General features: G+C 39.7%; 1 protein-coding gene across 1 annotated transcript; it reads right to left on the bottom strand.

The window, feature by feature from the left end:
* Positions 1 to 10485: 10485 nt before the first annotated feature.
* LOC123741796 (uncharacterized) lies at positions 10486 to 16971 on the bottom strand. Its single transcript, XM_082971793.1, has 2 exons — positions 16345 to 16971; positions 10486 to 11720 (listed from the first exon to the last, which is right to left on the bottom strand). The coding sequence occupies exons 1-2, from the start codon at positions 16685 to 16687 to the stop codon at positions 10834 to 10836; spliced, it is 1230 nt and encodes a 409-aa protein (XP_082827919.1). The 5' UTR covers positions 16688 to 16971; the 3' UTR covers positions 10486 to 10833.
* Between the last annotated feature and the right edge of the window lie 7864 nt (positions 16972 to 24835).

Genomic DNA, 24835 nt, shown 5'->3' with positions numbered 1-24835 from the left:
CTTACATCTAGACGTTCCGCTAGCGGAACACCTGCTCCAATATCCAATGATGGGCGTGGCGCGAAATACAAATTCCTCTAAAATCCGAAAACTTCCATTTTTCAAACATATGACTATTTTACACCTTTTTAAAGACAAGACTCTCGTTAATCTAACCACACTGTCCGATTTCAAAAAGGCTTTACAGCGAAAGCAAAACATTAGATTATGTCAGCAGAGTACCCAGCCAGAAATAATCAGACACCCATTTTTCAAGCTAGCATATAATGTCACAAAAACCCAGAAGACAGCTAAATGCAGCACTAACCTTTGATGATCTTCATCAGATGACACACCTAGGACATTATGTTATACAATACATGCATGTTTTGTTCAATCAAGTTCATATTTATATCAAAAACCAGCTTTTTACATTAGCATGTGACGTTCAGAACTAGCAAACTAGCAAACTTCCGGGGAATTTACTAACAATTTACTAAATTACTCACAATAAACGTTCACAAAAAGCATTACAATTATTTTAAGAATTATAGATACAGAACTCCTCTATGCACTCGATATGTCCGATTTTAAAATAGCTTTTTGGTGAAAGCACATTTTGCAATATTCTAAGTACATAGCCCGGCCATCACAGGGCTAGCTATTTAGACACCCGGCAAGTTTAGCCTTCACCAAAATCAGATTTACTATAATAAAAATGGTCTTACCTTTCCTGTTCTTCGTCAGAATGCACTCCCAGGACTTCTACTTCAATAACAAATGTTGGTTTGGTCCCAAATAATCCATCGTTATGTCCAACAGCGGCGTTTTGTTGGTGCGTTCTAGACACTATCCGAATGGTAAATCAGGGTCCCGCGCATGGCGCATTTCGTGACAAAAAAATTCTAAATATTCCATTACCGTACTTCGAAGCATGTCAACCGCTGTTTAAAATCAATTTTTATGCAATTTATCTCATAGAAAAGCGATAATATTCCGACCGGGAATCTGCGTGACTGTAAACGGAGGGAAAAACAGAAAGGCGGGGGCGGCCAGTGCTCGAGCCTAAGCCCTTTGTCCTCTGATAGACCACTTAGCAAAAGCGCTCGTGTGTTTCAGCCAGGGCTTTGAATTACGTCATTCAGCTTTTTGCCGCCTTCTGAGAGACCATGTGAGCCGTAGGAAGTGTCACGTTAGAGCAGAGATCATTTGTAATGGATAGAGATGGCAAACAAGTTCAAGAAATGGTCAGACAGGGTACTTCCTGTACAGAATCTTCTCACGTTTTGGCCTGCCAAATGAGTTCTGTTATACTCACAGACACCATTCAAACAGTTTTAGAAACTTTGGAGTGTTTTCTATCCAAAGCTAATAATTATACGCATATTCTAGTTTCTGGGCAGGACTAATAATCAGATTAAATCGGGTACGTTTTTTATCCAGCCGTGAAAATACTGTCCCCTAGCCATAAGAGGTTAACAAACAGATCACTGACCATTTTGAATCCCATCGTACCTTCTCCGCTGTGCAATCCAGTTTCCGAGCTAGTCACAGGTGCACCTCAGCCACGCTCAAGGTACTAAATGATATCATAACCGCCATCGATAAAAGACAGTACTGTGCAGCCGTCTTCATCAACCTGGCCAAGGCTTTCGACTCTGTCAATCACCGTATTCTTATCGGCAGACTCAATAGCCTTGGTTTCTCAAATGACTGACTCCCCTGGTTCACCAGCTACTTCTCAGACAGAGTTCAGTGTGTCAAATCGGAGGGCCTGTTGTCCGGACCTCTGGCAGTCTCTATGGGAGTACCACAGGGTTCAATTCTCGGACCGACTCTTTTCTCTGTATATACCAATGATGTTGCTCTTGCTGCGGGTGATTCTTTGATCAACCTCTACGCGGAAGACACCATTCTGTTTACATCTGGCCCATTCTGTTTACACTGTGTTTGCAAACCTCCAAACGAGCTTCAATGCCATACAACACTCCTTCCATGGCCTCCAACTGCTCTTAAACGCTAGTAGAACTAAATGTATGCTCTTCAACCGATCGCTGCCTGCACCCGCCCATCCAGCATCACTACTCTGGACGTTTCTGACTTAGAATATGTGGACAACTATAAATACCTAGGTGTCTTGCTAGACTGTAAACTCTCCTTCCAGGCTAATATTAAGCATTTCCAATCCAAAATGTAATCTAGAATCGGCTTCCTATTTCGCAACAAAGCCTCTTTCACTCACGCTGCCAAACATACCCTCGTAAAACTGACTATCCTACCGATCCTTGACTTTGGCGATGTCATTTTCAAAATAGCCTCCAACACTCTACTCAGCAAACTGGATGCAGTCTATCACAGTGCCATCCGTTTTGTCACCAAAGCCCCATATACCACCCACCACTGGGACCTGTATGCTCTCGTCACCTGGCCCTCGCTACATATTCGTCGCCAAACCCACTGGCTCCAGGTCATCTATAAGTCTTTGCTAGGCCGCCTTAACTCAGCTCACTGGTCACCATAGCAACACCCACCCATAGCACGCGCTCCAGCAGGTATATCTCACTGGTCATCCCCAAAGCCAACACCTACTTTGGACACATTTCTTTCCAGTTCTCTGCTGCCAATCACTGGAACGAATTGCAAAAATTTCTGAAGTTGGAGACTTATATCTCCCTCACTAACTTTAAGCATCAGCTATCTGAGCAGCTTACCGATCGCTGCAGCTGTACACAGCCCATCTGTAAATAGCCCATCCAACTGCCTACCTCATCCCCATGTTTTTATTTACTTTCTCTGCTCTTTTGCACACCAGTATTTCTACTTGCACATCATCATCTGCACATCCATCACTTCAGTGTTAAATTGTAATTACTTCGCTACTATGGCCTATTTATTGCTTTTCCTCCGTAGTCCAGATTTTTCTATTGTGTTATTGACTGTTCGTTTGTTTATCCCATGTGTAACTCTGTTGTGTTTTTGTCGCACTGCTTTGCTTTATCTTGGCCAGGTCGCAGTTGTAAATGAGAACTTGTTCTCGACTGGCCTACCTGGTTAAATAAAGGTGAAATAAAAAATAAAATCTTAACTTTATTGACAACACCCAAATGGATACTGTCATTAACACGGTTCTTCAATAATTACACACAATTCATAATACTGTAGCAAATATTATATTAAACAGGACATTCAAATGAGCCTTACAATTATAATCCAAAGTAGTGTGAAATGTACTCATAAGCAACCTGGAAATGGATGTTACTCCCCTGAGTCTCCCCCATTCACATTCAGAATACATTGTGAAAAACTAAAATCTTTGCTCACCATTTTTGCTCCTGGCAGATATACTACATCCATAACTATCGGTTTCTTCATTAGCAGGGAGGAGTTTCTGCAATCAAATTGCCCTCGTGCTGCAATTTTAGCAAACACAGAAAGGGGCCTATATTGGAGACCAATTAGTCGTCTGGCACACTGCTTAGAGTTTCAACAACATGAATAACTTATTTCTAGCCTACAATCATCGATGTCACTACTAATGTGAAAAGAAGACAAAATATGACTATTCCTACTCATTTTAAGACAATTGTCAAATAATTTTAACATTCATTACAGACGTCAATTGTTGTCCAACATCATGGCTACGCTGTTGGCATCACCTTTTACAGTGGATTTCTGCTGTTGTGGGCCTTTAACCATCTGTCTGACTTTGTTGTTCACACAGGAGAGAGACGTGACTATCGTGGATCCTCTGGGGAGCCTCAACAACCTCGTGATGCTGAAGAGGCAGAGAAGAGTCTCTCCAGATCAGAACACCTCAATAAACACCTGCAAAGACCCACAGGGAAGAGAACTCACTGCTGCTCTGATTGTGGGAAGAGATTCACCTCATCAGGCATTAAAATTCATCAGAGAACACACACAGGAGAGAAACCTTACAGCTGTGATCAATGTGGGAAGAGTTTTACTTCATCTGGCTCTCTGAATCTACACCAGAGAACACACACAGGAGAGAAACCTTATAGCTGTGGTCAATGTGGGAAGAGTTTTGGTCATTCTGGACAGCTGACAGTGCACCAGAGAACACACACACAGGAGAGAAACCTTACAGCTGTGATCAATGTGGGATGAGTTATACTACATCTGGCTCTCTGAATCTACACCAGAGAACACACACAGGAGAGAAATCTTATATCTGTGATCAATGTGGGAAGAGTTTTGGTCGATCTTGCCATCTGACTCAACACCAGAGAATACACACAGGAGAGAAACCTTACAGCTGTGATCAGTGTGGGAATAGTTTTACTACATCTGGCTCTCTGACTTTACACCGGAGAATACACACAGGAGAGAAACCTTATAGCTGTAATCAATGTGGGAAGAGTTTTACTACATCTAGCCAGCTGACTTTACACCAGAGAATACACACAGGAGAGAAACCTTATAGCTGTGGTCAATGTGGGAAGAGTTTTGGTCAATCGAGCCAGCTGACATTACACCAGAGAACACACACAGGAGAGAAACCTTATAGTTGTGGTCAATGTGGGAAGAGTTTTTGTCAATCTGGCAATCTGACAGTGCACCAGAGAACACACACAGGGGAGTAATCTTATAGCTGTGATCAATGTGGGAAGAGTTTTGGTCAATCTAGCCAGCTGACATTACACCAGAGAACACACTGTATTGTATATATACAATAAATGTATTGGAGATGAGTTTTGTTTGGGCTCGTTCCAAGGGGACGAGAGTTCTAGAAGCTCGTGAGTTTTAGGATTCTATAGAAAGAGAAAGGATAAAAAAGTATAATTGTATATTATTATTTAGAAATACGTGTAGCCAGTAGACACCATGTTTATATTGTAGAAGGTGAAGCTTTGTAGATGATTACGTGAAATGGAAGTTGTAGAGATACTCTGAATGATTGGCTATGAAAAGCCAACTGACATTTACTCCTGAGGTGCTGACCTGTTGCACCCTCGACAACCACTGTGATTATTATTATTTGACCCTGCTGGTCATCTATGAACATTTGAACATCTTGGCCATGTTCAGTTATAATCTCCATCCGGCACAGCCAGAAGAGGACTGGCCACCCCTCATAGCCTGGTTTCTTCCTTGGTTTTGGCCTTTCTAGGGAGTTTTTCCTAGCCACCGTGCTTCTACGCCTGCATTGCTTGCTGTTTGGGGTTTTAGGCTGGGTTTCTGTACAGCACTTTGAGATATCAGCTGATGTAAGAAGGGCTTTATATAGACCTACTGTAGGACCCATAACAACAACATAGACCTACTGTAGGACCCATAACATCACCTAACAACAACATAGACCTACTGTAGGACCCATAACTTCACCTAACAACAACATAGACCTACTGTAGGACCCATAACTTCACCTAACAACAACATAGACCTACTGTAGGACCCATAACATCACCTAACAACAACATAGACCTACTGTAGGACCCATAACATCACCTAACAACAACATAGACCTACTGTAGGACCCATAACTTCACCTAACAACAACATAGACCTACTGTAGGACCCATAACTTCACCTAACAATAACATAGACCTACTGTAGGACCCATAACTTCACCTAATAACATAAACCTACTGTAGGACCCATAACTTCACCTAACAACAACATAGACCTACTGTAGGACCCATAACTTCACCTAACAACAACATAGACCTAGGACTATATATTAAATATCTCAGGTGAAACATGGAAACTAAAATGTCTTTGTCATGACATTTCATAACCTGATCACCAGATCATTTTGTGAATAATCCCACTAGGCTACTCTGTAATGTGTTGTCATTCTAAATGTCCTGAATAAAGGAAAATAGCTCTGTGTGTTGTACAGTAGCCTATCCATCAAGGAACAGTTCTCTACACATTATGAGGTAAGTATCTCTGTGTCAAACAGACTAACGAGACCCTACTGGAAATCAAGCAGACAATAACACATTATAAACATCAATTTGTTAGGGATGTTGGATCCAACATGGAGCACGGAATAACTGTCTTTACCAGAGTAATGAATGAAGAAGCACTTTGGTTGTTGTTGCATGCCGTGTGTCCCGTGTGGCTCAGATGGTAGAGCATGGTGTTTGCAACGCCAGGGTTGTGGGTTCGCTTCCCACGGGGGACCAGTACGGAAGAAAAAAAAAATGTATGAAATGTATGCATTCACTACTGTAAGTCGCTCTGGATAAGAGCGTCTGCTAAATGACTAAAATGTAAATGCGATGTTTGTCATGTGACTGTCATTCAGAAAATGATTTCCTGTATCAGCTGATGATAGTTTAACATGTGACTGTAACTAAACAGCTACAGTATTAAGTATTATGTGTAATTATTGAAGAACCGCGTTAATGACAGTATCCATTTGGGTGTTGTCAATAAAGTTACGTTGTTTTCATTTATTATTATATCACTTTTCAACGGGAAAAGTTTTTTACAAAATCACTGGAGGACGTCATGGACAATTCATACAGTACAAAAACATATTCAAGTGTAGAATGCCCTTTTAAAAATCACACATTAGTTCAACAACTGCAGAGTTTGTGTCCCTGTTTTATTAGATAGTACTCACTGTATTTACTGGTGTTAATCAGATCAATGTCCCTGTTTTATAAGATAGTACTCACTGTATTTACTGGTGTTAATCAGATCAATGTCCCTGTTTTATTAGATAGTGCTCACTGTATTTACTGGTGTTAATCAGATCAATGTCCCTGTTTTATTAGATAGTACTCACTGTATTTACTGGTGTTAACCAGATCAATGTCCCTGTTTTATTAGATAGTACTCACTGTATTTACTGGTGTTAATCAGTTCTCCAGTCTTCTCTTCTTCGTCCTCCTCTAATGTGACAGTCATCTCCCCCTCTTCATCCTCCACTCCAAAGACTGCATCTTCCTACTCTTCTTTAACTGTAACATCCTCCTCCTCTTTCACTCTGAACGCGTCTTCCTCTTCTTTAACTGAAACGTCTTTCTCTTCTTCTTTCACGGTAACAGCTTCACCCTGTACTTGTCTTTGTAGTGTGACATCCTCCTCTTCCTCTTTCACGACAACGTTCAGCCACAGTCCTTCTTTCTCCGTCCAGCAGACCTCATCTTTAGCAGGAGAAGAGTAGCTTAGTGAACTCATGGTCGGGGATAACAGCTAGTTAGCATTAGCGACTAGACTAGTGCTAACTTAACCAGCCAGCTAGTTGACTTACAGCGTAAATATTACATTAAATGGGGTAGCTAGTTGTTTCCACATAAGTATGTTTAAATCATAGTAGCAAATAAACCACGAAATTGTCTAAAGAACTTGAATGTTCCGACTTTGTTGGCTAGCGAGCTACCGAGGTGGCTGCAGTTGTTGAAGAAGCGTTCCGTCCACTAGATTATACGTCACACTAGAAACATCGCCTGAAAGACACATATCGCCATCTGCTGTCTGGAGGGAGGAAACGCAGTTGAGGAGGGAAAACTATTTTTATTCTTCATTGAATTATAATATTATAAAGCAGTTTAGGGAAACGTTTTTTTCCTCTCCATTAAATATTAATATTATATCAACACGTACAAAGAGCAACAAGTGTTGTTTGATTAGTTCATTTTTTTTATGAGAATTTAAAACAAACTACATCTACTCCACATCTGTATTTCTGATTCAGTCAAATAACTAGATATCAAAATAAGCACCTAGTTATTGGTACCCTTGATAATGATGAGCAAAAATTACTGTATGAAATAAATAAATAAACTTTACCCACTACCAGGATATTTTAGCCCAAAACCTGGTTACCTCTCTGCTAGGAGGCTGAAACTTGGCCATAAGTGGATCTTCCAGCAAGACACATCAATATCCAAGAAGAAATGGTTAATTGGGCACAAAAATCAACATTTTTAATGGCCATCTCAGTCTTCGGACTTGAACTCCATTGAAAACCTGTGGTTTGAATTGAACAGGGCAGTCCATAAGACAGACTAAATAAAACAAGGACCTGGAGAGATTCTGTATGGAGGATTGGTCTAAGATCCCACCCAATGTGTTCTCTAATCTCATTAAACATTTCAGTGTCGTTATCCTCCCAAGGGGAGGGTGCTGGAGTATTGAAAACATGGGTGGCAATAATTCAGACCCCAACCTTTTGAGAATTACATTTTAAACTAAATCTCTTTCTCCGAGCAATTGTATTTGTATAAAATAATATAATTTCCTTTTTTTGTGTTGGTGTAACAATACATCATGTAGATGTATATAATGAACAGACTAGGTCTATACTGCTCCTACATGGTGTAACAATACATCATGTAGATGTATATAATGAACAGACTAGGTCTATACTGCTCCTACATGGTGTAACAATACATCATGTAGATGTATATAATGAACAGACTAGGTCTATACTGCTCCTACATGGTGTAACAATACATCATGTAGATGTATATAATGAACAGACTAGGTCTATACTGCTCCTACATGGTGTAACAATACATCATGTAGATGTATATAATGAACAGACTAGGTCTATACTGCTCCTACATGGTGTAACAATACATCATGTAGATGTATATAATGAACAGACTAGGTCTATACTGCTCCTACATGGTGTAACAATACATCATGTAGATGTATATAATGAACAGACTAGGTTCTATCCTATTCTACTGTATCTGTCTATGTATTACTCATCACATATGTATATACTGTATTCTATCCTATTCTACTGTATCTGTCTATGCATTACTCATCTCATATGTATATACTGTATTCTATCCTATTCTACTGTATCTGTCTATGTATTACTCATCTCATATGTATATACTGTATTCTACACTATTCTACTGTATCTGTCTATGTATTACTCATCTCATATGTATATACTGTATTCTATCCTATTCTACTGTATCTGTCTATGTATTACTCATCTCATATGTATATACTGTATTCTATCCTATTCTACTGTATTTTAGTCTATGCCACTCTGACATTGCTCGTCCAAATATTTATATATTCTTAATTCCATTCCTTTACTTTAGATGTGTGTATTTGTTGTGAAGTTGTTACATATTATTGCACTGTTGTCCTTGAGTGGTCCAGCCAGAGCCCGGACTTGAACCCGATCAAACATCTCTGGAGAGACCTGAAAATAGTTGTGCAGCGATGCTCCCCATCCAACCTGACAGAGCTTGAGAGGATCTGCAGAGAAGAATGGAAGAAACTACCCAAATACAGGTGTGCCAAGCTTGTAGTGTCATACCCAAGAAGACTCAAGGCTGTAATCGCTGCCAAAGGTGTTTCAACAAAGTACTGAGTTAAGGGTCTGAACACTTATGTAAATGTAGGATTGGGCCGTTGTCATCAAACTTCCATGATTAGTAAGAATTAGGGTAGATTTATAGGACTATTGTTTTTATGATTCATACATACTTTCCTAACCCTAAAATGTACCTAAATAATCTACAAGATCAGAGTATTTTTAAATCTACCAGTTGGTGTTGAAACAGAGACGAATGATGACTTTCTTGAATTGATCCCTAGTTTCTGACTCCGTGTATTCTATTGAGTCCGTCAACAAAATTAGAATGAAAAGGTATTTACAGGTACAACATTCTAATTAAAGGTATTACCGTATTTAAAAGAATGGCTTAAGATGAAATGGACTCTAAACCCTATTGAATGAAAACTCCATGACAAAATCTGTTGGCCAACAACTGTGAGGGTTTTCAGCCAGGTATCAACACATGCAGAGTGTGAGTAAGCAAGACATACATTCCTAAATGGGGATCGGCCCCAGTCTCCTGGTAAAACACCAGAACCCTCCCCCTACAGCATTTATGTTCATTTTGAGAAAGTAGCACTACAGTCTCCGGGTAAAAAACTACTTTTGGGTAAAAAAGACGCGACACCTGTCTATGAATTTGAGAGGTTACATTGATGCTCCAGATACTCAACTAGTCTAAAGCAGACCAGTTTTATTGCTTCTTTAATCATAACAACAGTTTTCAGCTGTGCTAACATAATTGCAAAAGGGTTTTCTAATGATCAATTAGCCTTTTAAAATGATAAACTTGGATTAGCTAACACAACGTGCCATTGGAACACAGGAGTGATGGTTGCTGATAATGGGCCTCTGTACGCCTATGTAGATATTCCATTAATAATCATCTGTTTCCAGCTACAATAGTCATTTACAACATTAACAATGTCTACACTGTATTTCAGATCAATTTGATGTTATTTTAATGGACAAAAATTGCTTTCTTTTAAAAACAAGGTTATTTCTAAGTGACCCCAAACTGTTGAACGGTAGTGTACATCTACATCCTCCCATGTTGCTGAACCACTGATCAATAACTCCCTATTACAGGAAAAAACACAATTTCCATTGGTTGTTAGTACTGTACTGACCTCTCGTCCTCTGTCTCTCTCGTACTCTGCCTTGTGTATTTATCTTCAAAATATCCTTATAGTCCCAACATAGAACCAAATAGACTTCCCAAAAACAATATGGCATTTACTTTATTTCACATTTATTTAATCAGATATGTCAATTGAGAACCAATACGCATTTACAATGACAATCTGAATGAAGAAATACTAATATCAATCTATTTAATAATTAACATGTTTGAAATATCCCAATGATATAGTGAACAACATTTAGGGGTTTACACTTGCATTCAATCAATCTTAAGTTCATAATCAAAACATTTTTTTTTACTCTTTTAATCCGATTTTTTCGACATGATCATGTCTTGAGCTGGAAAAAACATGTAGACCTATTTTTCAGTATGATTTCATTCATACAATATTATTTAATGTAGAATGAACAAAAACACAATTTCTCAATCAAAAACATAAGTCAGAACACAGCCTCTCTATTCTCTCGTGTGATTTCAGGTCCTCTGACTGGGAAAATGTCTTTCCACAATGAGAGCAGTGGTATGTCTTCTCCTCCTGTGTATTAGTATGTTGGAAAGGCTTTTCTCCTGTGTGTTTTCTCTCATGCTTTTTCAAGCTCCCTAACCGGGTAAAACTCTTTTCACATCGGGAACATTTGTAAGGCTTTTCTCCTGAGTGTATTCTCTCATGCGCTTTCAGGCTCCCTCGATGGGTAAAACTCTTTTCACAATTGGAACAGTGGTAAGGCTTTTCTCCTGTGTGTATTCTCTCATGCTCCTTCAGGCTCGCATACCACCTAAAATTCCTTCCACAGTGGGAACAGTGATAAGGCTTCTCTCCATTGTGTCCCCTCTTATGTGGTTTCAGGCTCCCTAACTGAGTAAAACTCTTTACACAGTGGGAACAGTGGTACGGCTTCTCTCCAGAGTGTCTTCTCATATGTATTTTCAGGTTCCCTAACCCAGTAAATATCTTTCCACACTGAGAGCAGTGGTAGGTCTTCCTATCTTCTGTGTGTATTTCTTCATGTTGTTTCAGGTACCGTAACTGGGTAAACCTCTTTCCACACTGGGAACATTGGAAACTCTTTTCTCTTGTGTGTGTCCTCTCATGCTCTTTTAGGTTCCCTAACTTGGTAAAACTCTTTCCACAGTGGGAGCATTCGTAAGGGTTTTCTCCTGTATGCGTTCTCTCATGTACTTTCAGGTTCCTTAACCACTTAAAACGCTTTCCACACTGGGAACAGTGGTGTTGTCTCGCTGGTTTGGGCGTCTCTGGGTCTGGTTCCCCTAAAGGAGTCTCCCTGCTGTCAGAGTGAGAGTCTGGTCCCTCTCCTACCAAAGACAAACAGAGTTTTTAGTTAAATATTAAACAGAGAACTGAATTAAACCTCCATAAAATAAAACTGTCTTCCTGTGAGGCTAGATTCCTCAAAAACCTGAAGTCAGTTTTCAGAACATTACATAATTTAATAAAAACTTGGTGGCCGCCCTAATAATAATAATAATGTAGAACATAAAATCTAATCTTTCTCACATGTTTATAGGCTGAGCAGAGCTCTACAATAGGGAAAGGGGGATACCTAGTCAACTGAATGGATTCAACTGAAATGTGTGTCCCGTATTTAACCCAACCCCTCTGAATCAGAGAGGTGTGCGGGGCTGCCTTAATAGACATCCACGTCATCGGCAGCCAGGGAACAGTGGGTTAACTTCCTTGCTCAGGGGCAGAATGACAGCGTTTTTACCTTGTCAGCTCGGGGATTTGATCCAGCAACCTTTCGGTTACTGGCTCCTACCTGCCAGGCTACATAATGTCGTATTTTAGGCTGAGCAGAGCTCTATAATAATAGATAATGTCATGTTTATAGGCTGAGCAGAGCTGTATAATAATAGATCATGTTTATAGGCTGAGCAGAGCTGTATAATAATAGATAATGTCATGTCTATAGGCTGAGCAGAGCTCTATAATAATAGATAATGTCATGTTTATAGGCTGAACAGAGCTCTATAATAATAAATAATGTCATGTTTACAGGCTGAGCACAGCTCTATAATAATAGATAATGTCATGTTTACAGGCTGAGCAGAGCTCAATAATAATAGATAATGTCATGTTTATAGGCTGAGCAGAGCTCTATAATAATAGATCATGTTTATAGGCTGAGCAGAGCTCTATAATAATAGATCATGTTTATAGGCTGAGCACAGCGCTATAATAATAGATAATGTCATGTTTATAGGCTGAACAGAGCTCTATAATAATAGATAATGTTTATAGGCTGATCAGAGCTCTATAATAATAGATAATGTCATGTTTATAGGCTGAACAGAGCTCTATAATAATAGATAATGTCATGTTTATAGGCTGAGCAGAGCTCTATAATAATAGATAATGTCATGTTTATAGGCTGAACAGAGCTCTATAATAATAGATAATGTCATGTTTATAGGCTGATCAGAGCTCTATAATAATAGATAATGTCATGTCTTCAGGCTGATCAGAGCTCTATAATAATAGATAATGTCATGTTTATAGGCTGAGCAGAGCTCTATAATAATAGATAATGTCATGTTTACAGGCTGATCAGAGCTCTATAATAATAGATAATGTCATGTTTACAGGCTGATCAGAGCTCTATAATAATAGATAATGTCATGTTTCCAGGCTGATCAGAGCTCTATAATAATAGATAATGTCATGTTTACAGGCTGATCAGAGCTCTATAATAATAGATAATGTCATGTTTACAGGCTGAGCAGAGCTCTATAATAATAGATAATGTCATGTTTATAGGCTGAACAGAGCTCTATAATAATAGATAATGTCATGTTTATAGGCTGAACAGAGCTCTATAATAATAGATCATGTCATGTTTATAGGCTGAACAGAGCTCTATAATAATAGATAATGTCATGTTTATAGGCTGATTAGAGCTCTATAATAATAGATCATGTTTATAGGCTGAGCAGAACTCTATAATAATAGATAATGTCATGTGTATAGGCTGATCAGAGCTCTATAATAATAGATAATGTCATGTTTATAGGCTGAACAGAGCTCTATAATAATAGATAATGTCATGTTTATAGGCTGATCAGAGCTCTATAATAATAGATAATGTCATGTTTATAGGCTGATCAGAGCTCTATAATAATAGATAATGTCATGTTTATAGGCTGATCAGAGCTCTATAATAATAGATAATGTCATGTTTATAGGCTGATCAGAGCTCTATAATAATAGATCATGTTTATAGGCTGATCAGAGCTCTTTAATAATAGATAATGTCATGTTATAGGCTGATCAGAGCTCTATAATAATAGATCATGTTTATAGGCTGATCAGAGCTCTATAATAATAGATAATGTCATGTTATAGGCTGATCAGAGCTCTATAATAATAGATAATGTCATGTTTATAGGCTGATCAGAGCTCTATAATAATAGATAATGTCATGTTTACAGGCTGATCAGAGCTCTATAATAATAGATAATGTCATGTTTACAGGCTGAGCAGAGCTCTATAATAATAGATAATGTCATGTTTATAGGCTGAACAGAGCTCTATAATAATAGATAATGTCATGTTTATAGGCTGAACAGAGCTCTATAATAATAGATCATGTCATGTTTATAGGCTGAACAGAGCTCTATAATAATAGATAATGTCATGTTTATAGGCTGATTAGAGCTCTATAATAATAGATCATGTTTATAGGCTGAGCAGAACTCTATAATAATAGATAATGTCATGTGTATAGGCTGATCAGAGCTCTATAATAATAGATAATGTCATGTTTATAGGCTGAACAGAGCTCTATAATAATAGATAATGTCATGTTTATAGGCTGATCAGAGCTCTATAATAATAGATAATGTCATGTTTATAGGCTGATCAGAGCTCTATAATAATAGATAATGTCATGTTTATAGGCTGATCAGAGCTCTATAATAATAGATAATGTCATGTTTATAGGCTGATCAGAGCTCTATAATAATAGATCATGTTTATAGGCTGATCAGAGCTCTTTAATAATAGATAATGTCATGTTATAGGCTGATCAGAGCTCTATAATAATAGATCATGTTTATAGGCTGATCAGAGCTCTATAATAATAGATAATGTCATGTTATAGGCTGATCAGAGCTCTATAATAATAGATAATGTCATGTTTATAGGCTGAACAGAGCTCTATAATAATAGATAATGTAATGTTTATAGGCTGATCAGAGCTCTATAATAATAGATAATGTCATGTTTATAGGCTGATCAGAGCTCTATAATAATAGATAATGTCATGTTTATAGGCTGAGCAGAGCTCTATAATAATAGATCATGTTTATAGGCTGAACAGAGCTCTATAATAATAGATAATGTCATGTTTATAGGCTGATCAGAGCTCTATAATAATAGATAATGTTTATAGGCTGATCAGAGCTCTATAATAATAGATAATGTCATGTTTATAGGCTGAACAGAGCTCTATAATAATAGATAATGTCATGTTTATAGGCTGATCAGAGCTCTATAATAATAGATAATGTTTATAGGCTGATCAGAGCTCTATAATAATAGATCATGTTATAGGCTGAACAGAGCTCTATAATAATAGATCATGTTTATAGGCTGATCAGAGCTCTATAATAATATATATTACTATTCCAGTCAGTGTTATAGGCTGCAGTTGATCCATTGTTAATAACGTTTTGTTGGTGTCCCACTTCATCTCTAAAGTAATAATGGACATTACTATCTCTCTAAATTATATTTTTTTGTTTAGCCACACCTTTCCTTCAAAATTGTTATTTTGAAGACTTACAAACTGTCCTTTTGCTATTATGTTCAGTCTCCCCAAAACACTTGTCCTTTTGCTAATATTTTCAGTCTCCCCAAAACGCTTGTCCTTTTGCTAATATGTTCAGTCTCCCCATAACACGTGTCCATTTCATTTCAATAATGCTTCTTATTGTAACGGGCGTCGTATAGAGGGGACCAAAACGCAGCATGTTGAGTGTTCATTATTATATTTATTTACTCAAAACACTAATGACAAAATAACAAAAGGAAATTATCAACTTACAGTTCTGTCAGGTACAGAGACTAAACAGAATGCAACTGCCCACAAAAACCCAGGAAGAAAAACCCCTACTTAAATATGATCTCCAATCAGAGGCAACGAGGACCAGCTGCCTCCAATTGGAGATCAACCCCCCAAAAAAACATAGAAATAGAAAACCTAGAACTAACACATAGAAATAGAAAACATAGAAAAACACAAAACACCGCCTGTCAAACCCTGACCTACTCTACCATAGAAAATAACCAGTTACTATGGTCAGGACGTGACACTTATTTTATGTATTTCTCCAACATTATTTAGAAATCTGCTTTTTGCGGGTATACACACTCTACGCAAGGCCTACAATGGACACACGTCAAAAATTTCATTTATAACATGTTTGCCATTCTGTGAGACAATTAAGTTGTGATTTTGTGGTGGGGGGACTCTGATGGTATACACATGTTACAGTTAAGTAATAAGGCCAGAGGAAGTGTGGTATATGGCCAATATAGCACGGTTAAAGACTGTTCTTAAGCACGACTCAACACAGAGTGCCCGGATACAGAACTTAGCCGTGGTATATTGGCCATCTATCACAAACCCCTGAGGTGTCTTATTGCTATTATAAACATGTTACCAACATAATTAGAACAGTAAAAATACATGACATACCCGTGGTATACGGCCTGATATACCACGGCTGTCAGCCAATCAGCATTCAGGGCTTTAATCATCCATTTTAAAATGTAGCTTCAACATTATATTATAACATGAATTCCTATAGTACAGAACAACATCTTCAAGTATAGAATTTCAGTAGCATGCTGCTTTAAAACAACACGTTCGTTCAAAACCTTTGGAGAGTTAGAGCCCGTTTTTAAGACAGTACTTACTGATGGTAATCAGATCTCCTGACTCCTCTGTCAATATGACCGTTATCTCTCCCTCTTTCTCCTCTTTCACCCCATAAACTGCATCCTCCTCTTTCTCTTCCTCCTCTTCTTTTACTGTAACATCCTCCTCCTCTTTCACTCTGAACGTGTCTTCCTCTTCTTTCACTGAAACGTCTTTCTCTTCTTCTTTCACAGTAACAGTCTCACCCTCTACTTCTTCTTTTACTGTGACATCCTCCTCTTCCTTCTCCTCTTTCACGACAACGTTCAGCCCCAGAGCTTCTTTCTCCGTCCAGCAGACCTCCTCTTCTTTAACAGGAGGGGAGTAGTTTAGGGAGCTCATGTTCAGACCTCTTCTTTAGCAGGCGAGGAATACATCAGTGAGTTCATGGTCGGGGATGTTAGCTAGCTAGCTAGTTAGCATGAGCGACTAGTTTAGTGCTAGGCTAACTTATCAAGCCAGCTAGTTGACTAACAATGTACCTATAACATTTAAATGGTGTCTATTAACTAGATGTCAGAAGTATATTTAAAACACAGAGGCAAATATGCACAGAAACAGTCTAAATGTTTCGGCTGTTGGCTACCAAGGTGGCTGACTCGTTGTTGTTGATCCGTTCCGTCCACTAGATTATACGTCACGCTGCAGCATCGCCTTAAAGACGCACATCGCCGTCTGCGGACTGGAGGGAAACGCAGTTAAGATAAATTTTTATTTGCATACAAATGTATTTTTATTCCTTTCATTAAATAATAATATTATATTGAGACGTTCAAATAGAGCAGTGCATATTTTGAGTGAGAATTTAAAACATACTGTGCTTCACATCTGTATTTAAGGCAGTTTCATATTCATTCATTTAAAGAAACCCACTGGTCACACTGGTTGAATTATCTGTCAAACTAGGAACTCTGCAGCCTAGTTGAACAGTGATCTATGTTCTATGAACGCTGCTGGGAGCAAACTGGAGAGTAGCTAGAGGAAAACAAACCTAACTGCATGTCCAGGCCCTGGTATATCATCAGACTGTACAAACCTAACTGCATCCCCAGTCCCTGGTATATCACCAGACTGTACAAACCTAACGGCATCCCCAGTCCCTGGTATATCATCAGACTGTACAAACCTAACTGCATCCCCAGTCCCTGGTATATCATCAGACTGTACAAACCTAACTACATCCCCAGTCCCTGGTATATCACCAGACTGTACAAACCTAACTACATCCCCAGTCCCTGGTATATCATCAGACTGTACAAACCTAACTACATCCCCAGTCCCTGGTATATCACCAGACTGTACAAACCTAACTGCATCCCCAGTCCCTGGTATATCATCAGACTGTACAAACCTAACTACATCCCCAGTCCCTGGTATATCACCAGACTGTACAAACCTAACGGCATCCCCAGGCCCTGGTATATCATCAGACTGTACAAACCTAACTACATCCCCAGGCCATGGTATATCACCAGACTGCATACAAACCTAACTACATCCCCAGTCCCTGGTATATCACCAGACTACATACAAACCTAACTACATCCCCAGTCCCTGGTATATCATCAGACTGTATACAAACCTAACTACATCCCCAGTCCCTGGTATATCACCAGACTACATACAAACCTAACTACATCCCCAGTCCCTGGTATATCACCAGACTACATACAAACCTAACTACATCCCCAGTCCCTGGTATATCATCAGACTGTACAAACCTAACTACATCCCCAGTCCCTGGTATATCATCAGACTGTACAAACCTAACTACATCCCCAGTCCCTGGTATATCACCAGACTGTACAAACCTAACTACATCCCCAGTCCCTGGTATATCACCAGACTGTACAAACCTAACTACATCCCCAGTCCCTGGTATATCACCAGACTGCATACAAACCTAACTGCATCCCCAGTCCCTGGTATATCACCAGACTACATACATACATAATGGGTGTGTCCCAGGATAAATGCACCTCTTCCCCGTTCATTGAGGAGACTCTCTCCATGCAGACACAGACAGATTTTGGGTGTCTGCGTTGGCACCTTTCAACACCCCTCATTATCACATGTATACACGCGACCACTCACTTACACTACTGACTAAACACACACCATTGTTCATTGTATTTACTTTACTTCAGTTAATAAATATATTTTGTTATTCTTTATCTCCACGTTGTCTCACGTTTTGTTACGGTCTTCGAGCCGGTTCGTGACACTATGGTCAGCGAGCTGGAGCTATTAGCCTAACCAGCGCAGCCAATCAGCACGGCTATGGTCAGCGAGCTGGAGCTATTAGCCTAACCAGCGCAGCCAATCAGCACGGCTATGGTCAGCGAGCTGGAGCTATTAGCCTAACCAGCGCAGCCAATCAGCACGGCTATGGTCAGCGAGCTGGAGCTATTAGCCTAACCAGCGCAGCCAATCAGCACGGCTATGGTCAGCGAGCTGGAGCTATTAGCCTAACCAGCGCAGCCAATCAGCACGGCTATGGTCAGCGAGCTGGAGCTATTAGCCTAACCAGCGCAGCCAATCAGCACGGCTATGGTCAGCGAGCTGGAGCTATTAGCCTAACCAGCGCAGCCAATCAGCACGGCTATGGTCAGCGAGCTGGAGCTATTAGCCTAACCAGCGCAGCCAATCAGCACGGCTATGGTCAGCGAGCTGGAGCTATTAGCCTAACCAGCGCAGCCAATCAGCACGGCTATGGTCAGCGAGCTGGAGCTATTAGCCTAACCAGCGCAGCCAATCAGCACGGCTATGGTCAGCGAGCTGGAGCTATTAGCCTAACCAGCGCAGCCAATCAGCACGGCTATGGTCAGCGAGCTGGAGCCCAACTAATGGAGACCAGTTAGAACCTAAATAACAAAACCCAACTAAAACATGACTGCAGATCAGAAGAGACATACAGAATGATGGCAGGGAAAATCACAGCATTTAGAACAGACACATTTTATACGTAGCAGCACAGCCTTTATGTCATTATTATAGATGGTATCCCACACCGTAGCAGCATAGCCTTTATGTCATTATTATAGATGACATCCCACACCGTAGCAGCATAGCCTTTATGTCATTATTATAGATGGCATCCCACACCGTAGCAGCATAGCCTTTATGTCATTATTATAGATGGTATCCCACACCGTAGCAGCATAGCCTTTATGTCATTATTATAGATGGTATCCCACACCGTAGCAGCATAGCCTTTATGTCATTATTATAGATGGTATCCCACACCGTAGCAGCATAGCCTTTATGTCATTATTATAGATGGTATCCCACACCGTAGCAGCATAGCCTTTATGTCATTATTATAGATGGTATCCCACACCGTAGCAGCATAGCCTTTATGTCATTATTATAGATGGTATCCCACACCGTAGCAGCATAGCCTTTATGTCATTATTATAGATGGTATCCCACACCGTAGCAGCATAGCCTTTATGTCATTATTATAGATGGTATCCCACACCGTAGCAGCATAGCCTTTATGTCATTATTATAGATGGTATCCCACACCGTAGCAGCATAGCCTTTATGTCATTATTATAGATGACATCCCACACCGTAGCAGCATAGCCTTTATGTCATTATTATAGATGACATCCCACACCGTAGCAGCATAGCCTTTATGTCATTATTATAGATGACATCCCACACCGTAGCAGCATAGCCTTTATGTCATTATTATAGATGGTATCCCACACCGTAGCAGCATAGCCTTTATGTCATTATTATAGATGGTATCCCACACCGTAGCAGCATAGCCTTTATGTCATTATTATAGATGGTATCCCACACCGTAGCAGCATAGCCTTTATGTCATTATTATAGATGGTATCCCACACCGTAGCAGCATAGCCTTTATGTCATTATTATAGATGGTATCCCACACCGTAGCAGCATAGCCTTTATGTCATTATTATAGATGACATCCCACACCGTAGCAGCATAGCCTTTATGTCATTATTATAGATGGTATCCCACACCGTAGCAGCATAGCCTTTATGTCATTATTATAGATGGTATCCCACACGTAGCAGCATAGCCTTTATGTCATTATTATAGATGACATCCCACACCGTAGCAGCACAGCCTTTATGTCATTATTATAGATGACGTTCCACACCGTAGCAGCATAGCCTTTATGTCATTATTATAGATGGTATCCCACACCGTAGCAGCATAGCCTTTATGTCATTATTATAGATGACATCCCACACCGTAGCAGCATAGCCTTTATGTCATTATTATAGATGGTATCCCACACCGTAGCAGCATAGCCTTTATGTCATTATTATAGATGGTATCCCACACCGTAGCAGCATAGCCTTTATGTCATTATTATAGATGGTATCCCACACCGTAGCAGCATAGCCTTTATGTCATTATTATAGATGACATCCCACACCGTAGCACCATAACCTTTATGTCATTATTATAGATGACATCCCACACCGTAGCAGCATAGCCTTTATGTCATTATTATAGATGGTATCCCACACCGTAGCAGCATAGCCTTTATGTCATTATTATAGATGGTATCCCACACCGTAGCAGCACAGCCTTTATGTCATTATTATAGATGGTATCCCACACCGTAGCAGCATAGCCTTTATGTCATTATTATAGATGACGTCCCACACCGTAGCAGCATAGCCTTTATGTCATTATTATAGATGGTATCCCACACCGTAGCAGCACAGCCTTTATGTCATTATTATAGATGGTATCCCACACCGTAGCAGCATAGCCTTTATGTCATTATTATAGATGGTATCCCACACCGTAGCAGCATAGCCTTTATGTCATTATTATAGATGGTATCCCACACCGTAGCAGCATAGCCTTTATGTCATTATTATAGATGACATCCCACACCGTAGCAGCATAGCCTTTATGTCATTATTATAGATGACATCCCACACCGTAGCAGCATAGCCTTTATGTCATTATTATAGATGGTATCCCACACCGTAGCAGCATAGCCTTTATGTCATTATTATAGATGACATCCCACACCGTAGCAGCATAGCCTTTATGTCATTATTATAGATGGTATCCCACACCGTAGCAGCATAGCCTTTATGTCATTATTATAGATGCCATCCCACACCGTAGCACCATAGCCTTTATGTCATTATTATAGATGGTATCCCACACCGTAGCAGCATAGCCTTTATGTCATTATTATAGATGGTATCCCACACCGTAGCAGCATAGCCTTTATGTCATTATTATAGATGACATCCCACACCGTAGCAGCATAGCCTTTATGTCATTATTATAGATGGTATCCCACACCGTAGCAGCATAGCCTTTATGTCATTATTATAGATGACATCCCACACCGTAGCAGCATAGCCTTTATGTCATTATTATAGATGACATCCCACACCGTAGCAGCACAGCCTTTATGTCATTATTATAGATGACATCCCACACCGTAGCAGCATAGCCTTTATGTCATTATTATAGATGGTATCCCACACGTAGCAGCATAGCCTTTATGTCATTATTATAGATGACATCCCACACCGTAGCAGCATAGCCTTTATGTCATTATTATAGATGGTATCCCACACCGTAGCAGCATAGCCTTTATGTCATTATTATAGATGGTATCCCACACCGTAGCAGCATAGCCTTTATGTCATTATTATAGATGGTATCCCACACCGTAGCAGCATAGCCTTTATGTCATTATTATAGATGACATCCCACACCGTAGCAGCATAGCCTTTATGTCATTATTATAGATGACATCCCACACCGTAGCAGCATAGCCTTTATGTCATTATTATAGATGACACACCGTAGCAGCATAGCCTTTATGTCATTATTATAGATGGTATCCCACACCGTAGCAGCATAGCCTTTATGTCATTATTATAGATGACATCCCACACCGTAGCAGCATAGCCTTTATGTCATTATTATAGATGGTATCCTACACCGTAGCAGCATAGCCTTTATGTCATTATTATAGATGGTATCCCACACCGTAGCAGCATAGCCTTTATGTCATTATTATAGATGGTATCCCACACCGTAGCAGCATAGCCTTTATGTCATTATTATAGATGGTATCCCACACCGTAGCAGCACAGCCTTTATGTCATTATTATAGATGGTATCCCACACCGTAGCAGCATAGCCTTTATGTCATTATTATAGATGGTATCCCACACCGTAGCAGCATAGCCTTTATGTCATTATTATAGATGGTATCCCACACCGTAGCAGCATAGCCTTTATGTCATTATTATAGATGGTATCCCACACCGTAGCAGCACAGCCTTTATGTCATTATTATAGATGGTATCCCACACCGTAGCAGCATAGCCTTTATGTCATTATTATAGATGGTATCCCACACCGTAGCAGCACAGCCTTTATGTCATTATTATAGATGGTATCCCACACCGTAGCAGCATAGCCTTTATGTCATTATTATAGATGGTATCCCACACCGTAGCAGCACAGCCTTTATGTCATTATTATAGATGGTATCCCACACCGTAGCAGCATAGCCTTTATGTCATTATTATAGATGGTATCCCACACCGTAGCAGCATAGCCTTTATGTCATTATTATAGATGGTATCCCACACCGTAGCAGCATAGCCTTTATGTCATTATTATAGATGGTATCCCACACCGTAGCAGCATAGCCTTTATGTCATTATTATAGATGGTATCCCACACCGTAGCAGCATAGCCTTTATGTCATTATTATAGATGGTATCCCACACCGTAGCAGCATAGCCTTTATGTCATTATTATAGATGACATCCCACACCGTAGCAGCATAGCCTTTATGTCATTATTATAGATGGTATCCCACACCGTAGCAGCATAGCCTTTATGTCATTATTATAGATGACATCCCACACCGTAGCAGCATAGCCTTTATGTCATTATTATAGATGACACACCGTAGCAGCATAGCCTTTATGTCATTATTATAGATGGTATCCCACACCGTAGCAGCATAGCCTTTATGTCATTATTATAGATGACATCCCACACCGTAGCAGCATAGCCTTTATGTCATTATTATAGATGGTATCCCACACCGTAGCAGCATAGCCTTTATGTCATTATTATAGATGGTATCCCACACCGTAGCAGCACAGCCTTTATGTCATTATTATAGATGGTATCCCACACCGTAGCAGCATAGCCTTTATGTCATTATTATAGATGGTATCCCACACCGTAGCAGCATAGCCTTTATGTCATTATTATAGATGGTATCCCACACCGTAGCAGCATAGCCTTTATGTCATTATTATAGATGGTATCCCACACCGTAGCAGCATAGCCTTTATGTCATTATTATAGATGACATCCCACACCGTAGCAGCATAGCCTTTATGTCATTATTATAGATGACATCCCACACCGTAGCAGCATAGCCTTTATGTCATTATTATAGATGACATCCCACACCGTAGCAGCATAGCCTTTATGTCATTATTATAGATGGTATCCCACACCGTAGCAGCATAGCCTTTATGTCATTATTATAGATGACATCCCACACCGTAGCAGCATAGCCTTTATGTCATTATTATAGATGGTATCCCACACCGTAGCAGCATAGCCTTTATGTCATTATTATAGATGGTATCCCACACGTAGCAGCATAGCCTTTATGTCATTATTATAGATGACATCCCACACCGTAGCAGCATAGCCTTTATGTCATTATTATAGATGGTATCCCACACCGTAGCAGCACAGCCTTTATGTCATTATTATAGATGGTATCCCACACCGTAGCAGCATAGCCTTTATGTCATTATTATAGATGACGTCCCACACCGTAGCAGCATAGCCTTTATGTCATTATTATAGATGGTATCCCACACCGTAGCAGCATAGCCTTTATGTCATTATTATAGATGGTATCCCACACCGTAGCAGCATAGCCTTTATGTCATTATTATAGATGGTATCCCACACCGTAGCAGCACAGCCTTTATGTCATTATTATAGATGGTATCCCACACCGTAGCAGCATAGCCTTTATGTCATTATTATAGATGACATCCCACACCGTAGCAGCATAGCCTTTATGTCATTATTATAGATGACATCCCACACCGTAGCAGCATAGCCTTTATGTCATTATTATAGATGACATCCCACACCGTAGCAGCGTAGCCTTTATGTCATTATTATAGATGACATCCCACACCGTAGCAGCGTAGCCTTTATGTCATTATTATAGATGACATCCCACACCGTAGCAGCATAGCCTTTATGTCATTATTATAGATGACACACCGTAGCAGCATAGCCTTTATGTCATTATTATAGATGACATCCCACACCGTAGCAGCATAGCCTTTATGTCATTATTATAGATGGTATCCCACACCGTAGCAGCATAGCCTTTATGTCATTATTATAGATGGTATCCCACACCGTAGCAGCATAGCCTTTATGTCATTATTATAGATGACATCCCAC

The sequence above is a fragment of the Salmo salar genome, unplaced genomic scaffold (genome assembly GCF_965601325.2).
Source record: "Salmo salar unplaced genomic scaffold, fSalSal1 ptg000424l, whole genome shotgun sequence".
Taxonomy (NCBI): Eukaryota; Metazoa; Chordata; class Actinopteri; order Salmoniformes; family Salmonidae; genus Salmo; species Salmo salar.
This window is presented reverse-complemented; position numbering and strand designations above follow the sequence as displayed.

What these genes read in the sequence shown, in the direction of transcription:
- LOC123741796 (XM_082971793.1), bottom strand. Translation starts at nt 16,687, where the DNA reads ATGAGCTCCCTAAACTACTCCCCTCCTGTTAAAGAAGAGGAGGTCTGC. An exon ending in AGGAGATCTGATTACCATCA is followed by an intron (nt 11,721 to 16,344) that starts GTAAGTACTGTC and finishes TGTCTTTGGTAG; the next exon opens with GAGAGGGACCAGACTCTCAC.